This window comes from Erythranthe guttata, chromosome 13 (genome assembly GCF_056151865.1).
Source record: "Erythranthe guttata isolate IM_541 chromosome 13, IM_541, whole genome shotgun sequence".
Lineage (NCBI taxonomy): Eukaryota > Viridiplantae > Streptophyta > Magnoliopsida > Lamiales > Phrymaceae > Erythranthe > Erythranthe guttata.
In genome coordinates this window covers 9,806,465-9,827,806 of record NC_142545.1, presented here as the reverse complement: position 1 = coordinate 9,827,806, position 21,342 = coordinate 9,806,465, and the positions used below count along the sequence as shown (strand labels likewise).

The following is a 21,342-nucleotide window of genomic DNA, read 5'->3' as shown; positions in this document are numbered from 1 at the left end:
TGGCTCGGTAATACTTTACCCCCTTCTACTCTCAATTGCATCGATCCCCCCGTACTTGAAAAATTGTCTCTATGCTGCCCTCGTCGTAAGTTTTTAGACCTTTGACCTTAACACCGTTTGATCTAAGTATGAAAATTACAAAAAAAACCACATCTCCCATTTTAAATAATTATTAAAAAAAATAAAATAAAAATAATAATAAAAAATTCAAGACAACGAGAAAACATAGTCCACGACGCCAGTCACAATTTTTTTTATTAATAATTATTTTAACTGGGAGGGTGGTTTTTTTGTAATTTTTAAACTTAGATCAAACGGTGATAAAGTAAAAGATCTGAAAACTAACGACGAGGGCCACATTGAGACAATTTTTCAAGTACAGGGGCAAATCGATGCAATTGAGAGTGGAAGGGGGTAAAGTGATATCAAGCCAAAGTACAAGGGGACAAATGGATGAATTGAGAGTAGAAGGGGGTAAAGTGATATCGAACCAAAGTGCAATGGGGCAAATCAATGCAATTGAGAGTACAATGGGGTAAAGTAATATCCAACCAAAGTACAAGGGGGGAAAGAGAAATTTACCCATATTTTTTCTACTAATCTAACGCCGTTTTGTGACTGTTAAACGCGTTTGGGTAGAATCCATCTCCAAAAGCTTGCACCAAAAGGCGAAATTCCTCGCCCCTAGGGCCTCCATCCCTTGGTCCGACAAGGACTGATGGAGGAATGTAAATCATGGTAACTCAACGGCCCGTTAAGGTCCATCTCCAAAAGCTAGCGCAATGAGAGATGGTGTCCATTCCACATCTAAACGGTGTACGAGTCTTATAGATTTTTTATGGGAGACAAACAACTAACATGGGCTACATTTTATAATAGAGAACAAAATGTTCATCACTATGCAAGTTTTTGCGCTTCTTATCTTTAATCATTTTATTAGCTTGAAACTCTGCAATCATGAGAGACAAAAAATAATTAGACAAATAAAAAGGAACAATGTTTTGTATTGCAAGAGTGAAGTTACCGGTCCACATTAATTATTTTTTACTCATTTCTCCACTAAAACATTATATTTAGGGGCCTTTAGCAATAAACCCCTTGGATGAATAATAAATGGTGATACATCCAACCCCCAAATCTTTCTTTGTGATAAACCCCTAAAAATATTAATTCCAATATTACCCTTCTGAAATTATAAAATCTTATACCCAATAATTAATAATTCCACTATCTCGCATTCCTTAAATAATGCCAAAATAATAGCGATTTTTTTCCAACTCAATATCCGAGTTCCTTAAAATCAGCAAACTAATTAAAGAAAAAAAAAATCAATTCAATATTCGAGCTCCATAAAATTAGCCAACAGATCCCAAAAAAAAACAAAATATGCTTCATCACATACAAAATCAAAACCCACTAATCAAAGCTTATCAGACCTAAAGTTTTTATTTTTTATTTTATATTTTATATTTTTTTTATTATTTATTTGTTTTAATATTTTTTTTAATATTTTCTTAAATTCTTTTTAAACGAAAAATTGAAATTTCCCCGACAAAGTTTACTACGCTGAATATGACTATAGTTGAATATGACTATTGCCTAATATGACTGTATGTGACTATATCAACTGTAGTCATATTCTTTCTTTATTTTGCCTGTTTTTGCATTTTCAACTTTAAATATCTGATTATATAGTGTAGTACAGTCATGTTTACCGAATTACATTAAAAAAAACAAAGATCGCCTATTATTTACGAAAAAAATTCAATCAACATCCACACAAAAAAATCATAATTTTGAATTTTGTTATTACAAGTCAACTTGTAGCCACACAAATACATCGAAAAAATCACGTGTATCAATTTTTCAACTAAAAACAACCAACAACATCATTGTAAATTAGAATAAAAACCTACAAATCTTATATATGACTATGTATGGCTATATATGACTATATATGACTACATAGTTGATTCTCTCCAATTAGTCTGTTGTTCGACAATTAATTCGAGAAAAAAAATATATCAATTAACCTTTACTGTAGTCATATTAAGTCTATATTTATACAATAACATTGAGTTCAATGTGACTCCAATGTGACTACACTCCTAGTCTGTATATATATATTGTTCCAGCCAAACACTCGAGAAATTCAATCTTCTTCTCAATTTCAATTCCTCGATATTTCACATTTGCATCTATGAATTGTCGAAGAGGGATGTGTACGAAGATCTTGCTCCATCTGCAAATTTTCAGGAGTCGCCATAGTTGCCAGTAATTAATTGGCTCAAGTTTTCTACAGATTGAGTTCTCATAAGAGATGTTGAAAATGTACGAATATATATATATATATATATATATATATATATATATATATATATATATATATATATATATATATATTTGGTGGAACTTTCTAGGTGCTAGCATTCCAAGACATACTACCTCTGCTCTTTTACATATTCTAACATTCGCATCAACATTCGCATCAGCCGAATTCTCGCAACTGTATGATTTGCTGGAATCAACAAAACATGTTTATAAACAAAATCAAATTACAAAGAAAAACCTTTTTCACACACACACACGCTCACTCAGAGAGAAAAACACACACATCACACAATTTGATGCATATATCTACCTATTATCAAATTCAATTCAACAAACATTTACAATTAGCAAGTGAATGTAGATATGTACGCCTCGTCACACACACACACATACACACTAGGAGAGAAAAACACACACGTATCAGACAATTTGATGTAGATAACAACCAATTTCATATTGTTCAAAACGGAACTATTATCACATTCAATTTCAGCAAACATTTAACAATTAACAAAGTGGTCAATCCCGCACATAATAACATGACGACGAAACGAAATTTGTAAAAGACAGGAACACCAAGTTGTGTGAGATTGAATTGAATCTCAGACATTGAGAGATCAATGTTTCGTAAGCGCAAAAAAAAAAAAAAAAAATATCGACCAATAATTATATAAATCTGCATTAGTTGATCAGAGAAAAGAATCGAGAGGTGTCTGTAATAATATATGATGTTACCCCAATTTTGAGAGAACGAGAGGAGAGAGAACGAGAGAGATATGGAGATATAAAGAGAGAATTAATGTAATCCTACAATCACGTGAGAAGTTATGGAAAATAAATATTGCAATTGTTTAAAAAACCTACTTATAAGGGTAGTTTCGACTTATCATGTTTAGTTGAGGGGGTTTCACTAATTAAGATTGAATTTTGGGTTTAGGCAAAAGTCTTAAAAGTCAAATGGGTTTTACTCATAATATTTTCCATTTGAGGGGGGTATATTTTCCATTTGAGGGGGGTATTGCATATTTCCCCTTAAATGTCGAGAAGTTTACCGTTGAACATTTCGGGTTCAAGCATTCATCAATAAGGAAATGTTTTGACTTTTGATATCTATAGTTTTTTTAGGAGAAAATGTGACAATTAGAAATTCTTATTACACACTAATATGAAATGAAGCAGCAAAATATTAAAATTTCCGTTGCCGGGACTTGAACCCGGGTCTCTCGGGTGAGAGCCGAGTATCCTGACCAACTAGACTACAACGGACTAGTGCTAATATAGAGAAAGACTAATATATTAATTTCTTTACACATTCTTAATTTGTATCAAATAATTTTTTTGTTTGTTCGTGTATTGAAGATTTGAAAACGTGCAATGCCCGTATCAGTTGGAGAAACACAAGTTTTTATGTAGTTGATGTACTTCGTATTGTAGTAAAAAAAAAAAATTCCTTTTATATGTGGAAGTGTTTAGGCATTTCATATTTTAACTGCTTCTCCAATTACTGTGATATAGCATTTAGCAGTCAGAAACTCTTGTTTAGGAAAGAGGTTCCCAAGCTATATGGGTGAGTGAATTTGATCTAGGCCCATAGAATGAAGTTTTAATATAAATCAATTAACCTTTTAACTTTCATTTTGAAATAAGCGCACAAAAACATGAATTCTCAAAATAGTCCTACATATATATCTATTTGAGGTCACCTCCATACCATCTGAGCCTGCCAACCAGGTCCGGTCGGACCCGGTCTGACCCGACCCATTTTTCAATATATATATATATATATATTGAAAAATAGGGAGTTGGAACGAAAATTCAAATTTCCGCCGGTTCCAATAAAAAAACATTCGATTTTAGAACAACTTTTATCATTCCGATTTCCAAAATTTCGGTTTCTGAATCTTTTTGATTTTTTTGGATTGAAATTGGAATTATATAAAAAAATGGAATTTTTAATTTTCGATCCGATATTATTTTCGAAATTAATTCCGAAAAATACACCTATAAATTAGTTATATTATAAAATACTTATGTAAGTACTTCTTTTTTTTTTTTATGAAACAGTATTTTGATTTAAGTTTTATTATAGGATTTTTTTTTTTTTTTTAGGGGAAAAAAAATAATATTATTAGGCATAATGTGCCAAATGAGAGGGAAGGGAAGACCGACGAATAGTTCATCTTAGCAATAGCATTGGCTAGTTTATTGCCAAAGCGTTTAACAAAATCAAATGAAACAAAACTAAACGAAGAAGAGAGAAAAAGACAATCTTCGTTGAGAGCTCCAAATGAGGCTGTGGTGGTGTTACCGTTCCGGAGGGCCTCGATAATTTGAATACAGTCTCCTTCAAGGATGATTGATCTCCATCCAGCTTCCTTGGCCTTTCTAAGCGTCTCCAATGCCGCCCTTGCTTCACCCTCCACTGGTTTGGGTCGTCCTGGGAGACGTGCCAAATGCCACCATATGCAACTACCGCGCCAGTCCCGAACGACAACAGCAATGGTGAAAAAATCCATACCCACCGGAAAGGCTGCGTCAAAGTTGATTTTCACCTTTAGCAAGCCGTTTGGGAGCATGAAACAACTCATGATATACGTGGGTATTGATTGGAGCACTGACTTGATAAGCACCTCTTTCCCAGCACGAGATAACAACTTCTCTCCCCAGCCTTTTATCTTCGTCCAAATTCGATCACGGATGAATCCAAAGACCTCTTTTTTAGTGCTTCCCATTGTAGCTGGCATCCCCAAGTATCTTTCATGGTGGTCCACGATCTTAAACCCAAGGATGGAATGGATTGAATCTCGTGTAGAAGTAGGGGTGGAGGGGCTGAATTTCATCGTCGATTTCTCAAGATTTACAACTTGTCCAGATGTTCTCGCATATAGTTCCAAGATAGAACGAAGGGTCGTAGCATCCGAGTCCGTTGCTTCACAGAAAAAGAGAGCGTCGTCGGCATCAAAACAAAGATTAGCGATAGCCGGTGCAGAAGGAGATACTCGAATTCCCTTCATACACAGCCTTTTGAACAATAGCAATGAGCGCCTCTGCACAGCAAATAAATAGATAGGGGGATAGTGGGTCGCCTTGGCGCAGACCTCTAGATGGTTTGATCGATCCAAACTGTTTTCCATTGAAAAGAAAAGCATAAGAAACAGAAGAAATACAGAGCATCACGAGGTCAATAAAATAAGTGGGGAAGCCGAAGCGAGAAAGAATATTTTTCACGAATGTCCATTCGATCCGATCGTAGGCTTTACTAATATCCAATTTAATCGCCATATAATTCTTACGACTACTAGAGTGTAATTTGATAAAGTGGTTAAGTTCAAAAGCAACAAGGACATTGTCCGTTATAAGTCGGTTAGGAACAAACGCCAATTGGGTTGGAGAAATCAAGTCATTCAGCACCATTTTTAGCCGATTAGCAATTACTTTAGACCCAATTTTATAAATAACATTGCATAAGCTGATTGGTCCGTAATCAGTAATTTTTTCAGGGTGCTTCACTTTCGGAATCAAAACAATGTAAGTGAAGTTGAATGCCAAAGGAAGAATTTTATTATTGAGGAATTCCAAAACACAAGAGATAACGTCAGATCCCAAAATGTGCCAATATTTAGTATAGAAAAGAACGGGTAAACCATCAGGGCCAGGGGATTTAAGAGGGGCCATATGATAGATGGCCCGGGTTACCTCATGTGCCGTAAAAGGTTGGGAGAGCATCTGGCCAGCTTCATTGGAGATCCTAGGCTCAATATAACTCATCACCTCGTCTATCTCTCTTACATCGGGGACGTTAGACCGGAATATGCTCGAAATACTGAGAGACCACTTGCTCAATATCTTGGGTATTCTCTTTCCATACCCCCGAAGAGTCCCTAATCTTATTCACTGTGTTAGTTCGTTGCCAGGAAGTTGCTTTGGCGTGAAAAAATCTAGTATTTCGGTCCCCCTCCCTCATCCATTGAACTCTACTCCGTTGTCTCCAGTAAGTGTCCCTATCTTCGAACAATTGTTCCAACTCGGCTCGGAGTAAGACACTGGCTGCCCTACTTGTCTCCGACTGAATTCCAGATTTGAGATGGTGAAGTTCCTTTTGAATTTCTTCGATCCTGCGTTGAGGTTGTTTAACCACGTTCTTGCTCCAATTCATGAGAGCAATCCGACAGCCCTCATGATTCCTCATAACTGCCTCAATGGGGTTCGAATTATTGCCACTGGCGGCGAGCCACTGCTGACTAATAATCTCTTCGCAATCAGCCCTTCGGGTCCACATAGCTTCAAAACGGAATGGTCGTTTTCCTTTGCACCAAGTTTTATCTGGAGTCGCCTTAAGAGTGAGTAGAATGGGAATGTGGTCCGAGCCTGATGAAGTCAAATGGTGGACTTCAGCTTGCGGAAACATAGCAATCCATTCATTGTCCGCGCAGAATCTATTGAGTCGGCAACGCACTGTACGAGGATGTTGTTGGTTATTAGACCATGTGAACGGGGACCCCTTGAAGCCCATATCTGTTAAGTTGCATGTGTCTAAAGCCGTTCGGAATGCAACGATCTGACCTGGTGCTCTCCGGTTACCACCCTTTTTCTCTGAGTTACAAAGAATTTGGTTGAAGTCACCCCCTACCAACCAAGGTAAGGAGCTGTGATGTCGTAGACTGCAAAGGAGCTTCCAAGATTTGCATCTTTCATTTTGTTCTGGGAAGCCATAAAAACCAGTGAATCTCCACGGTCTGTACGAGTTTGTGTGACGGACCTCAACATCTATATGATTTTTGGAGTAGCTCAGTAAACTCACTATAACATCCTTCCGCCAAAGTAAAGCTAGTCCGCCTGATTTGCCATTCTTATCCACTGCTAAACCGAATAAATTCCACTTAATCTTCAATTTCTCTACCACTTGAGGTGTAGATCTCGTCTCCGAGAGGAACACCAAGTCGGGGTTTTGTTTTCGGAGGAGGTCTCCAAAAACGTGAACTGTCAAGGGCACCCCGAGCCCTTGGCAGTTCCAAGCTAGGCAACTCATTGGCTTCGGTGGGACTGCTCCGCAGTCTCCGCCGTTAGAATTTTTGACATATTGAATTGTTGTTAGAATTTTAATTGGATATTAAGATGTGGTTTCTTTTTTTATTTTACTTAAATTTAATAGATATTAGTTTTACTTTTATCGACGTGCATGTCCTTGTTTCCTGGAAAATTATGAAATTTTCAGAAAATATCCGCTAAGTTTTGAAATTTTAAAACTTATGTGATTTCCGAAATTTCCAGGCCATTTGGAATCGGAATAAATTTTTAGATTCCAAAAATTTTGGAATTGAAATTGAAATTGATTTTATACTTTTAAATATTTTTAGAAGACTAATTTTGTTCTGATCCATTCAGACTTTTCAACTTTTACCCCTAGTGAAAGATGTCCATACAGATTAATATTACATACTTTATAGCTAAAAAAATTTCCCCCAAATTCTAGGGTCGAAAAAAAAAAAAAAAAATCCCAAAATTCAAACGGTGGATAAATTTGGCATCCTCCTCGACACAATCCTCAAAATATCGGGCGTCAGTCAGCGTAGAGCATATCGGCATCGAGAATGTCTACTACACCGCAGAAGCAGAATCCAACACAAAATAATCAAAGCCCAATACCAATTTCAAGCCCCGCATCCATTATCCCTAACCGGAACCCGACTCCGAATCCTCCATCTCACGCACTCAAGTCTCCTTCCTTTGATGAGGTCTCCAATTTGTTCTCCCTTCCACTCTCCTACGCCGCCGACTCTCTCGGTATATATCTTTCATTGAATTACTACTCTCTCTCTCTCTCTAACATTTAAACAAACACATAGCGTGCACGTCTGTATGTATCTGCTTACTATAATTACCGTTGCCTTTTCTTAACCAGATTTTGTGATTTTCATTCTACTACAGGTGTCTGTCCTACTGTCTTAAAGAAGCTCTGCTATGATAATGGTCTTCTCAGGTGGCCTTACCGAAAGGTTAGTTTATAAAGATCTTACTTTGTCGTGTAATTCCAGTCTCGCGATCTTTCAGATTTTTATATTGGCCCTAATTATTTCAACTTATAAGAATAAATTGAAGAAATGCTTCTGCATTAACCCTTTTTGAATGATTTTTCTTTGTCCATGAACTTGTCGTAGTCGACTTTATTGGAGGATTGCTATAGAGTAAGTCCTGGAATTTGTTACAGTATGGGCTTAACTTTTTGGGGGTTCGGGGGCAGCGCCCCTGAATTTCTTTTAGGATTTTTTTTGTGACAAAATCAGAAAATAGGAAACAAAAAAAGGAAAAGTAAAAAAAAAAAAATTGGAGTTTTTTTGCATTAATTTGAATTTTGGGTGGGCTAATTGATAAAAATTGGGGCTTTTTGTTGCATTAATTTGGATTTTGGGTGTGCTAATGAATAAAAGTTCGGTGGGCTAAATAGATATATAAGTATAATATAAGGTAAAAAATATAAATTGCGGGGGAGCTTGAGTCCACCCTTGCCCAAGAGTGGACTCGCCCCTGGTTGTGTGTCCTTGCATTCTATGTGAATATAGCAAATTATATTTACCTATCAAAGAAATGTTCATTGCAAATGTGTTCCTTTTCCTTTTGTTTGTTAATTTGTCTGCGAAGACTATGATTTATGTTGTCACGTGGTGTACTATGATTTATGTTGTCACGTAGTGTACGATGATTTTTGTGGTGCGAATCATATTCTTTTTCTTCTCTGTTTGCTTTTTCAGCTAATTTATCAATTTGTTGTTACTTTAAAGTAAAAATGTAATTATTCAACTGAATTTATACAAACCATGTGCAACACTTGGTGCTTCTTACAAGTAGTTGTAAAAGTGCTGCATCATGCAATAAGATGGCTTTGCTATTATGATTTCGAAGGATTGGTTATTCCACTTTACGAACGACTGTCAGAGTCCTTTTGCCATTAGAATATTACTGTGACTTGGGAACCATATTAGTATGTTACTTTTTGTTGGTTGAAATACAATATATTGTTGATCACATTGTTTGGAATATAATATTTCTCAAATATTAATTCACCATTTGGACTAACTTGCTGATTTTCCCATCTGTTTGATGCGTTTAGTTTCTCTCTGGAAAGAGCATTGAAGAAATTAAGAAGGATGCTGCAATAGAGAAAGAGAAGAATCTTGCTGAACTGAAAGTTTATGGAGAGAGGAATAATTCTTTGGCAAGGTCAGCTGCATTATCACCTTTGTAAGTTAATTTCACTTTCCATGTTGGAACTAGTAATTTTTGTGGATGATAAATGATGTACTTTGACACAAAGGATCATATGTATTCTTTTGACCAAATTTACTAGCAGAAGTTCTTTTCTTGAGCGAGCTTGAATTCAATTAGAAGTAATTATTTGAGCAATATTTTTGTTGGTAAACTGATAGCAGCCCCGTTTAAAATTTATATCCACTGAATTTTTACATTGAGTTGCATCTGATTTAGCAGAGCTTTAATTCACCCTACTGGTTTCTCAACAATTTGGCCAAAAAAATAAAGCTTCACTGTTAAATATTTTTCCGTTATCATTGATAGGCAGCGTGCTGCTTCTCTGTTCTTTTTTTAGAATTTTCTTTCTTTTTTTTACCCTTTTTTCTTATGCAATTTAATTTGCCTGCCTTGTTCTCTACTTTTCTTGTTATCATCTATTTTCCGTCACTTGGTCTAATGTTTCTATTTAATTATTTACGTGATGCAGAGGCCCTCAACCTCAGAGCACAAATACTATCTCTCCGCAGGAAAGTTCGACTGTAAGAATTCTTCCACAACAGCCAAACAAAGATAACCAAATTCAGAGTTCCCAGATTATGAAAATAGGGAATTCAACCATCTCTGATGAATTTAAATACGGATTTCCTTCAGACGGCTTATCGAGTATCTCATACAGATGGTGGGGAAACAAAAGTGGGGGTGAAAATGTTGTTGATACTCTACAAAGGGTCGATGAAAACGCTGACGAAAGAAAAGAGCAGCATGAGGGCAAAGTCGACCATGCTGCTAATTTGTCATCAATGGATGATGAAGTGATGACTCAAGGCAAGAAGAATGATGAGCCGGTTGGTTCGCTCTCTGTTTTGAGGAAGAAAGCAGCTAAAGATGGGCTGCAAGCTCTAAAACTAGGTGTATACAGAGGACACAGCGACGGAAAAAATATGGACCGGACGAAAAAAATGATGCTTGTTCAGATATTCAAATCGTCCTTGCCTTGTGAATGGGGAGATATGTACTCGGAGAATTGAACGGAATAGGATTCCGAACGGTAGTCTAAATGCAAAATCTCTTTTTGTAAAAAGATGGTATATCGTAAATCCGTGTAATGAGGAGGATAATTCATGTTTAAAAGGGATCAGCTTTATCTGTACTACTTTTGAAGCCGAGGTTTATTGCTATATGTGGTCGATAACTTCCAAGGGGGCATCTCCGACCTTTTAAAATTCGTTATTAATATCTATAATTCATGTAACATGCAAGGTTTGTTTGGTGCTACACCCGGTGAAATACACTGGGTGATTGTTAACCGTTGATCTGCACAGAATCACACTGTATGTGTGTTTAATGGGAAGTTATTTCACCACATCAACTGTTAATAATTACCCGGTGTATTTTACAGGGTGTAGCATCTCAATGCATGTAGTGTTTTTAACAATCTAGCAGTTGTTTATATTTTACCTAGACTGAATAAAGTCTACGTAATTTAATGTACTAAATTCAATCATTATTTTAAGGGTTAATAGCATTTCGCCACCTGGACTTTGCCCGTTTTTGCACTTTGCCACCTTAACTAAAAAAAGTTGCAAGCGCCCACCCAAACTCAGTTTTTTGACGCACATAACCACCTAAGGGGAATATTCCGGCGAATCTTCTAATTTTCCAGGCACGTGCTATGCACATGCGAAAGTACAAGGGCTTTTTCGTCTTTTTACTTGAAAATATCATAAGGGGGTGGAATTGAAAATACCAGGGACTCAATTGAACTTAATTTGAAACTTTCACAAATCCAAAATTAAGAAGCTCTGTGGCTTCATCTTCCATGGGATCAAAACACCCACCGCCTGGGCCCGGTGAACAACTGATATTGGTAATTGAGGGAATCGGTGTAGATGTAAATAATATGGATAATAACCGGAGCAATCATCGAATCTGTTACGGTATGGACAGATCAAGAAGCGGCAGTGAATCTCCGGTGACCAGTAATCTTTCCCCAAATAAACCACCAAAGGGGTCGATTAGATTGGATCGCGACCGTAATGGGAGCCTCGGGAATTCGCTGGAAGAGGGTTCGCATTGTAACGGGGCGGAAGATGTTAACGCAGTGTGTATGATAAAGAATTTGGATAACGGGAAGGAGTTTGTGGTGAACGAGTTGAGGGAGGATGGGATGTGGGAAAAGATTAAGGAAGTGGGAGGAGGATGGGATGTGGGAAAGGATTAAGGAAGTGGGAACTGGGCGTCAACTTACGATAGAGGAGTTTTCGACAGAGATGTGTGTCGGCACTTCACCGATTGTTCAAGAATTGATGAGGAGGCAGAATGTTGAAGATGGGAACAAGGATGGTTTTAGTCTTCGATTTGGGCCCCCAACAATTCGTGGGAAATCGGTTCGCCGGTCGTAAAAGGTACCTCGGCGACGAGGAAGAACAGTGGTACATGCGGTACCACAGGCTATCCGGCGAGAATCCAAAATCCGATTCAATCACTTCCGGGGTTGGGTTCTTCGTCGCTCTCATCCATGGCGAATTTCAGCAGATTGATGTCGTTGTTCATCTTCATCTCTTTATTGGAGATTTTTTTCTCCATTTTGAAACAGGCGTGCAGTGGTGGGTGCTTTTATCTCATGGTTGATGAAGTCACAAAACTTCAATTAATTTCAAATTTGTGAAAGTTTCAAATTAAGTTCAATTGAGTCCTTGGTACTTTCAATTTCACCCCCTTATGATATTTTCAGGTGAAAAGATGAAAAAACCCTTGTACTTTCGCATGTGCATCTCGCATGCGTTGAAAAATGAGAATATTCGCCGGAATATTCCCCTTAGGTGGTTATGTGTGTCAAAAAACTGAGTTTGGGTGGGCGTTTGCAACTTTTTTTAGTTAAGGTGGCAAAGTGCAAAAACGGGCAAAGTTCAGGTGACGAAATGCTATTAACCCTTATTTTAAAGGGCCCAATGACTAAAATTCTCTCCAATAGGTCCCTATAAAAAATATGGAAAATTAGATGTTACACCTGGTTATTTGACATCAAATGCTAGGTTTACACACACCCATATATAAGCTTGCTTAATGGGTGGCTATTTAACCTTATCCACGGTTACCTTAGTGTATATAACTAGGTGTATCATCTCATGAACATACATATGTGTGGAATTACTCTTTACTCTTTTAATAAACTCAATTTACACCCAATTAACAATTAGAAGTTCATTTACTACCGTGTTAAAATATTTATTTAATTTTTCAGCAGTCCACGACCAATTTTAAAAAGTTCACTACATTATTCTCTATCTCTACATTTACATCTACGTCTACATCTACATCTACAAACTTTAAAAGTATTAATATTTTTTGTTTCTTAATATTTTTATGCTTCCTATTATGCCTCTTATAACAAGTTATGCCATCAAGTAGTTGGGGTCAATTTTGTAATAACAACAATAAAAATAATAAATTAACATAGCTTAATGTAGTTTAAATAATGTCAAATATCTTTTCATGTGCTATATTTATACTAAGGTGAGAATTTATTTTCTTCTTATTGTAATTTTTTCTACATATTGAAATTTTTGATGTAATTTAATTTGTATAAAACTATATTTGAAGTGCTTTCCATAGTTATATTATAAGCATAAATAAATCATCTTATTTTAAGTTAAGCATTAGATACCAAAAGTAGTTCCAAATTTTAAATTAGTTCTCATATAATTTTTATCACGCAAATTCCACAAATGTGAAAATGTAATAACGTAAACTCGAACTAATTATTATTTATATTATGTTATATTAAAAGTATGATAATCTTTTCATATATTATATTTATTTCGATAGTCGAAGTTTATTTTCTTAAATCCTTAAATAAAATGTATTTCATACAAAACTCATAATAGATTTTTTCAGTCACCTCATAAACATGCAAGTGAACGTTATCAAGTTAATTAGGATTATTTAGAAATAACAAAATAAAAATATAAATACTGATAAACAATATATAAGAAATATGTCTCGAAGTAAGATGAAGTAATTGTGAATGACTAAGATTGATTTTAAAATATTAAGGTTAAAAAAAATTCTTAAATTTTATTTATCATCGTTTTTTGTGCATTTTATAGCATAAGTGATGATATGATTTAACCAAAGTCATTTATGTAAAAAATTATAAAAACATAATAAGTTAATAAATGATATGTATGTTACTTACTTTATAATTTTAATGTCGAAGGACCTACTAGTAAACGATAAATTATGTTAAAAGTTGTTTTTTCTTGGTTATCGTAATTATTTATACATAAATTAAATTTAAGCTAATTAAACAGGCAAGAGCACGAAAGCAAATAAAAACGGAGATTTATGCGACTAAACAAGTCTATGATTTTATTCTTCCTCATATGTGATTATTAATTCCCCAATTCCTTCAATTAAGCAAGTTATTAAGTCAGATTACTAACCTGAGATGCTAAATTAATCATAACCCGCTTCCGCGTGCATTATGATTCTAATACTTTGGATTGAATTACTGTATTCCTACGCAATTACATCTAGAACACATCATGAAGCACAAATCTCAATAATGGCTACCTAAGAGATTAATTATATTCCTATGCTAATACAACAAATGCTCTTCTACTGCAGTTCTAATTATTAAACCTATCCGATTCATGGATTTAACAATAATAGATAAGCACATAAAGTGGTCTGTTTCATGCACTTAATAAAATAAGTAGAAGAAATAATGCGGAATTAAAACTTGCATATAATCGTTGAAAAGGGTTCATAAATCCACATAGGGTTCAAAATAAAATCCTAGAAAATAAGAGTTTAGCTACTCATGAATAAATTAAAAGCTAAATAAAAATAATTCATGAAAGATAAATATATTATAGATATATAGATGATGAAATAGTTGTAAATGACTAAGATTGACTTTAAAATTTTGAGGTTTAATAAATTCTTAAATTTTATTGGGCACTTTATAAATAGGGGGCTTAAGATATGCATACCTAGTGAAAAAACTTATTAGATGTTACATCCAAGCTCAAATAAACATTTGTTTCACATCCTTTGATAAATTTCTTCCTATACTGTCCTTACTTCCCACTAACACCGTTAATGAAATAAATTTAGAAACATCAATCAAATCCCACAAATCTTGCCATAAGAATTATTATCAGCACACTATCTTCTCCAATTTTCTCATAAACCGTCAAAAGATTTTTTCCTTTCGATTTGAAGAATTCGACCCGGTGAAAATTCTCCAGCAAAAAATCACTAAGCATAACAAAAAAAAAATTGAATTTCCCTAGTATCCGTTCGTGCAAATATCTACATTAAGGAACATATGGAGTGATATTTTGTTTCTATTATTCTTCATTTGTTTGTCAAATCTGAACTAGGGTTTCTACGAAATTCGAAATTCGCTGGAGAGATGCGGTCGAAAACACGGCACAATAGAAAACCATTAGACGCTGGTAAGAATCATATCCATGTGTTTCTTATTTGATTAGTTGTTGATTGATATACTGGGTTGCAATGACTGACTGTCTATGAATTTTGTAAATATTTAAGCAAAACAACGCATATACGGGAATTTTCAAATCATTTTGACTGTCTATGATTTGATTATGTGTTGTTAAATATTCTGGGTAACTATAAGTGTCTATGAATTTTGTTACTATTTCAAAGAAATATGGGCAGAGTTTAAGTTACACATGGAACTACAATCATTTTTTACTATACATCTATGTTCGTACGTTGTATATATGTTCCAAAAAACTGACTTTGATTAACTATAGATGCCTACGATATATATAACTTACTGGGAAAAGAAATGATTGAACCGTCCAGATATTAAGGTACACAGACATCTGTAGACATTTATGTTTACTGTACAATGATCAACGTTTGAACATGACGACTGGAAAAAGCGACGAATCTTGCTCGTAAACAACGAGACCAAATGAGGATACAACACTCCAGAAGACGTTAAATATGATGTCAAGCTTATAGATATCCATTTAGTGACCAACATGTTCTTCTCGGATTCTACAAAAGAGTTCATGAAATTTTGGATGTTCAAGTACTGCGACGACATAGACAATATGAAACAATACGATTAGTCTTGCACAAATCTATCCGATACTTACATCATGCAAAAGTAACCGGATGCATACATTTAATCATGATAAAATCCATTACGAGAATGTAGTCACTTATAGTCTTCAATAGTATACTATAGACAATCATAGTCCTTTACTCTATAACATAAACACTCACAGTAAAATACTGTATGTTTTCTCTCTCACAAATCCACATACACCTCATGACAAAATACCTACTTAATGATGTTTTATCTATGACTAACAATTATTTATTCTTGTTCTTTTTGCAGTAATAGATATGCAAGCGTACCACGTTGATCAACCCCGTCGAACCAACACATTTTTCCCTTTTAGGAAAATGAATGCACAAGACCTAGCAAAGTTGTAGACAACAAAAAAAAAAATCAAAAGAGATTACAAGTTACAACTGCTGACATAATCGAGCATGAGCTCGTACCACAAGAAAATAAGCATTTTTTCTAGGGGATCAGAGTTATTGGATACAAGCGATAGAAAAGAAAATGGTTCATATACTAACCAAGAAGTGACAAAAATGATTTGTCTAACAAATGTAATTTTGACAACAATAATGTCTAAAGACTGGGACAATGAGTGATTGTTCTGTTAATTTTTTTAGTTTCTTTAATTTTTCAATTTTTAATGAAGTGTAATTATTTCTATACTCAATAAACAATTTATTAATTCATATTAATTCTCACTATTTTGGTAGTATTTGTTAGTGTAATATAACAAAAAAATTAAAAAAAACTTTTATCTATGATTATCCACTATTACTATGGTGTACTAGATAATCATACATAAAAGAAACATTAAAACAAGTTGTCTGGAATATAGTTATACAAACGTGAAATATGTAATACTAACAAAAATTTGAATATAGTCATACAAACTTGAATGTATACCAGACACAAAATATAGTCATACAAACGTGTAATACCAAAAAAAATGACTACAGTTAGCTGAATAAACCAATCAAATGAACACAAACATGTACATACAACTGGTAAAAACCTTAGAAGATGCATAAACAAAAACAAAAACTCATAGATAATCCAATAAAAATTACATCGGCTACACTTCATCATCTTGGACACACTCTCCCCGTTGAAGCAATCCTCTTTGTTTTTAGACTACCACGTTTAGGCTGGTACTCATGAGACAGCTAAAGGAAGGTCAACATCGGGTCTCCAGGAGGGGTATATCGATTCAACATAATTTTGTACACGAAAGTGGTCATCCACTCCAATGTTGTATTTCTGTACAATCATCATCTAAAACACAACCACTTGTATACAAAAACTTGTATGCAACGTCTACAAATAATCACTCATAATCCTAACAAATAACCATATAATAAAATATGCATAATGAACAATCATTATAGTATCTTATAAAAAAATTAGTACAGAGATAATATGTCTAAATGATACTACAAATTTGTTGTTTACATTAAGAATCAAGATGACTATATAATACTATAATTTGTTCATGTACAATTATTAGTCTAAAAGCAATTACATCAACAACAATGCAGATTCACGTCCATGTATACAATAACTTATAAATAACATCTACTAATAATTGCTCCTGATCCAAGCACATAATCATATAATCATCTAAACAAACAATAGAAAGGCATATACGCAGACTATAATAGACTATGAATATTTTGCAGGCATGAAGATGACAATAATATACTATGTCCTGTTATTCCAACACCAACAACAAATTTTGTGATTATATATACACTCGACTATACTTAGGCTTAAAGCATTCACATCAAATAACTCAGACCTTCATGAATATGCAATTTGCAAACACAAATACGATCGATAATAAATTATTTACAATACCAATATGTAAACATAATTCACATCTTACGAAAAATTCGGAAAGTCCAGAAGATGCACTTTGAGTCCCTCAATAAACCATACAAGTTTAATAGATGCACATCGAATTCCTCAATAAACCATACAAGTACAATAGATGCACATCGAATTCCTCAAAAATAATATCAAAATTATTGTGAATGGTTATACCTTTGATTTCACAATACGCACAGTTTGCGAGTGTCGAACACAACAAATCCAAGTTTTTGTTCAATCACATTGTCGTAGCAGACTTACTTATTCACCCCCACAAATCAGCATCAAACTAGGATTCATTAACAATTGATAAAATTAGAAATTGCGAGAATGAAAAATTTACGGACCAGGCCTGGGTTACGCGGCACGATTTAATGTTGGGTAGTGGTGGAGAAGAATCAGAAAAAAGAAACGAGAAGAGAAAAAAATTAGGTGGAGGAGAAAAAACGGGAAGAATAAGAATATACAGGGTGCGAGGAGAAATGTAGATTGGGGAGAAGAACCCGGAGGAGATAGAGGAAGAGAAGGAACGTGATATGTTTCTATTCCGAATAACTGTTAACATAAGGGCAGTCTTGGGATAAAATAAAAAAATGGCATGTCTTTCAAATTTATCAGAGAATAAGGGATTTAGTTCAAAAAAGAATATTAGGTTTCATTCCATATCTAATTAAGTTTGGTTTACCCATTACAACGGATAAGCCCATCAATGGGTACTTATTCATAAATAGGTCCAGACAATAAAGTCTTTTACAAAAAAGTCCACACATGGTCCAGAGGTTTGTAAAAGACTAAAATAGCCCCTCATACTTTAATATGCTCCAATTTCATCCTTTAATTTAATCTAACATCTATTTGACCCCGAATTTCACAAATTATTCAATTTTGACCGAAAACATATTTTTATGAACAATTTTGTATGTAACCGTCGGTCTCCAACGTTGATATTTTTTTCTTCCTGATTTTCCGCCACCGGTTTCCGGCTTTTACTTTTTCGATTTTTTTTCTTTAACATCTTTTTGCCCCCCCACCCCCAAACAACAATACTGCTGTGGTTGACAGTAATATGAACTATACTACTGTTAAACACTGTAAAATTAATTGCACTACAGTTTCACACAGTAATATTGCTATATTAATCTCTAGCATAGTAATATTAACTGTTGGGTATCCACCAAGAGAAGACAAACCACACAAAATCAAAATACTCATATTTTATTAGAAACAATTAAAATATAATATAATATAATTAATCAACACAATCAATTAATAACTAAATTAATGGCAACAATTTATAAAACCAACAATCAACAACAACTGACGTAGCCATATAAATTATTTATACAAATCAAAACCAACAATTAATAATAACAAGAATGCAACAGTTTCAAATTAATAAATTTGAAAAACATTAAAGGCAAAAATAATTCGTAGAGATAGAATAGAATAACCATAAGCAAATCACACAGATTTGCTAGGAAGAAATCCTCCGACGGCTGCTCTGGCGAGGTTCGATTTTCCGGCTTAGTCCTCAATCTCCGAGTCCTCGTCTAAAATCCAAGTGGGGCCTCCAAACACTCACGGCAGCCACACACACGTACACACACAGTGTATTCCAACGAACAAAACGAAGAAAACGAAACCCAAATTCACAACCTAATCTCACCGGTTTATCCCTAAAGAAGTAAGCTTGAATTCATCGAAAGAATCGAGCTTTGCTCCTCAAAAAAAGGTTTCTCTCTTTTAACTCTATTTTTCCCTCTCAATATACACGAAGTATTCTCCTCTTTCTCGTCTCTATTTTTCTCGTTTTTTTCGTCCACAACACAGAAAAGGAATAGGGTGCACTTATACGCCCAAATCCTCCACCAAACTCACGAAGAATCAGGTAACAAATCACCAAGATTTGTTGAGGATAATACGATAGATTTGTTGAGAGAAAAGGGGCAGGTTAGAAAACGAATCTGCTGGAAAAACGAGAGTAGAAAAACGGTGAAAAAAGAGAGGAAAAGGGAAAACCTAGTGAGATTGGACTGACTTTAATTTTGGGCCCAAATTATGTGTGGGCTGCTCATAAGTGGGTTGCAAGGTGGAATTTTTAATGGGCCATTCATAAAGAATTCATTTGGGCCACATACTCTACATTAACACAACAAAATTAATTATCATTGTGTAATAGAGTAATATTAATATGTTGACCGTTCAACAAAGGTAAACACAATAAAAAGCTAAAAGAATTAATATTATTGTGAGTGACAGTAATATTACCGTCAACCACAGTAACATTATTGTGTTTACATTAATATTACAATAATAGACAATAATATTATTACGTTACTCCGTGAATAACTCAAACAAAATAAAAAACCCCAAAAAAGTAATAATATTGATGTGGTTGACAGTAATATTATTGTGTTTACAGTTATTTTACTGTCAATAACAATAATGTAAATACGTTGACTTGTCAACAAATCAGAAACAAAAAAAATAACACTAAAAAAATAATAATATTTTCATTGACTTTAATTGTACTGTCAACGGCAGTACATTACGTACATAAATGTGTTGTCAATGGCAGTACAATTATGTTAATGTACTGTCAGTGACAGTATAATTACGCTAATTTACTGTCAGTGACAGTATAATTACCGTTAGTGACAGCACAATTATGGTCAACGTTTAGCGGCGGGGCGTAAAAAAAAAAGAAAAAAAAAACACTTAAAAAAATCAACGCCGGAATCCGGCGGCGGAAGAAACAGACCAGAAAAAAAAAAGTCGAAAGTTCAACGCTGGTGACCGGCGGCAAAAAAATATTTTTTGAAAAAAAAAGTTTTGAAAAAAAAAGTCAAAATTAGATTTATGTGGTCAAAGTTGATTAAATTGGGGTTACAATTAAGAAATGAGTGTAAGGGGTTGGGGGTAATGTTGTCATATACATGAATATTTCCTTTGTTTATAATAAATATTAAATGGATGGCCTTATTAGTGAAAGAGATATAGCTCCTAAAGCTAGAATACTAAAGATGGTTGGGTAGGGACTTGTGCACAAAAACCCCTATTTTATATAAACCTTATGTGCCTAATAAACTAGGGGATTTACTATTCATAGTGCAATTTTTTCCAGTTACAGTGTTAAATAATTCATTTGTCAAGAATTCATTTAATCTTTTTCCAAATTCTCTCAACCTCCGAATTTTTAAACTTTTCAAATCGTCAAATTTTTCTGATAATATCAATTAGAACACAATAATTATCAATACGAAAGAAACCTACTTCGATTTTGAGTAAAAGACGTATTTTTTTATCGAATTTTGACAATTTTTATGCATTTCGTGTTGTATTGCACGAAATGAAACACTGCATTTCGTGCAATATAACACGAAAAACCTTTTTTTCATAAATTTGTTTTATTTCGTGTAAATTTACACGAAATGCAAGTTTGTATTTCGTGTAAATTTATACGAAATAAAACAAATTTATGATAAAAAAGGCATTTGGTGTTATATTACACGAAATGCAGTATTTCATTTCGTGCAATATAACACGAGATGCATAAAAAAACATAAATTTATGGTTTCGTGTATCGTGAAAAGCACTATTTCGTGCTTCTTTGCACGAAATGCCTTAATCCATTTCGTGTTAGGGAATACGAAATGATCATGCACGAAATATAGTTGAAAAAGGGTTTGAGATGATTGTGGTTTTTTACTTTGAAAATTACAAATGATATAAAGTTGCACTGCAAGGTGGTAAAATATGTTCTATGAATAGCATTTCAGTAA

The 21,342-nt window shown here is 34.3% G+C and overlaps 2 protein-coding genes and 1 non-coding gene across 4 annotated transcripts; 1 reads left to right on the top strand and 2 right to left on the bottom strand.

The window, feature by feature from the left end:
* Nucleotides 1-3,524: 3,524 nt before the first annotated feature.
* TRNAE-CUC (transfer RNA glutamic acid (anticodon CUC)) lies at nucleotides 3,525-3,597 on the bottom strand. Its single transcript has one exon. It is a non-coding gene; the product is annotated as a tRNA-Glu (tRNA).
* Nucleotides 3,598-6,130: 2,533 nt separating this feature from the next.
* Nucleotides 6,131-7,360, bottom strand: LOC148765840 (uncharacterized). Its single transcript, XM_088812371.1, has one exon. The coding sequence runs from the start codon at nucleotides 7,358-7,360 to the stop codon at nucleotides 6,131-6,133; it is 1,230 nt and encodes a 409-aa protein (XP_088668497.1).
* Nucleotides 7,361-7,734: 374 nt separating this feature from the next.
* LOC105965898 (uncharacterized) lies at nucleotides 7,735-10,780 on the top strand. Of its 2 annotated transcripts, none has more exons than XM_012990445.2 (4): nucleotides 7,735-8,115; nucleotides 8,260-8,327; nucleotides 9,440-9,549; nucleotides 10,067-10,780. In XM_012990445.2, exons 1-4 carry the CDS (start codon nucleotides 7,923-7,925, stop codon nucleotides 10,605-10,607), a joined length of 912 nt encoding a protein of 303 aa, XP_012845899.2. In that variant the 5' UTR covers nucleotides 7,735-7,922; the 3' UTR covers nucleotides 10,608-10,780. The 2 variants fall into 2 exon arrangements, with proteins under 2 accessions (XP_012845899.2, XP_012845898.2); XM_012990444.2 differs by having other exon boundaries at nucleotides 9,440-9,570.
* Nucleotides 10,781-21,342: the final 10,562 nt, after the last annotated feature.

Coding starts and splice junctions, on each gene's coding strand:
- LOC148765840 (XM_088812371.1), bottom strand. CDS start 7,360: ATGAGTTGCCTAGCTTGGAACTGCCAAGGGCTCGGGGTGCCCTTGACA.
- LOC105965898 (XM_012990444.2), top strand. CDS start 7,923: ATGTCTACTACACCGCAGAAGCAGAATCCAACACAAAATAATCAAAGC. Junction 8,116..8,259: donor CTACGCCGCCGACTCTCTCG/GTATATATCTTT, acceptor ATTCTACTACAG/GTGTCTGTCCTACTGTCTTA. Junction 8,328..9,439: donor TCAGGTGGCCTTACCGAAAG/GTTAGTTTATAA, acceptor TGATGCGTTTAG/TTTCTCTCTGGAAAGAGCAT.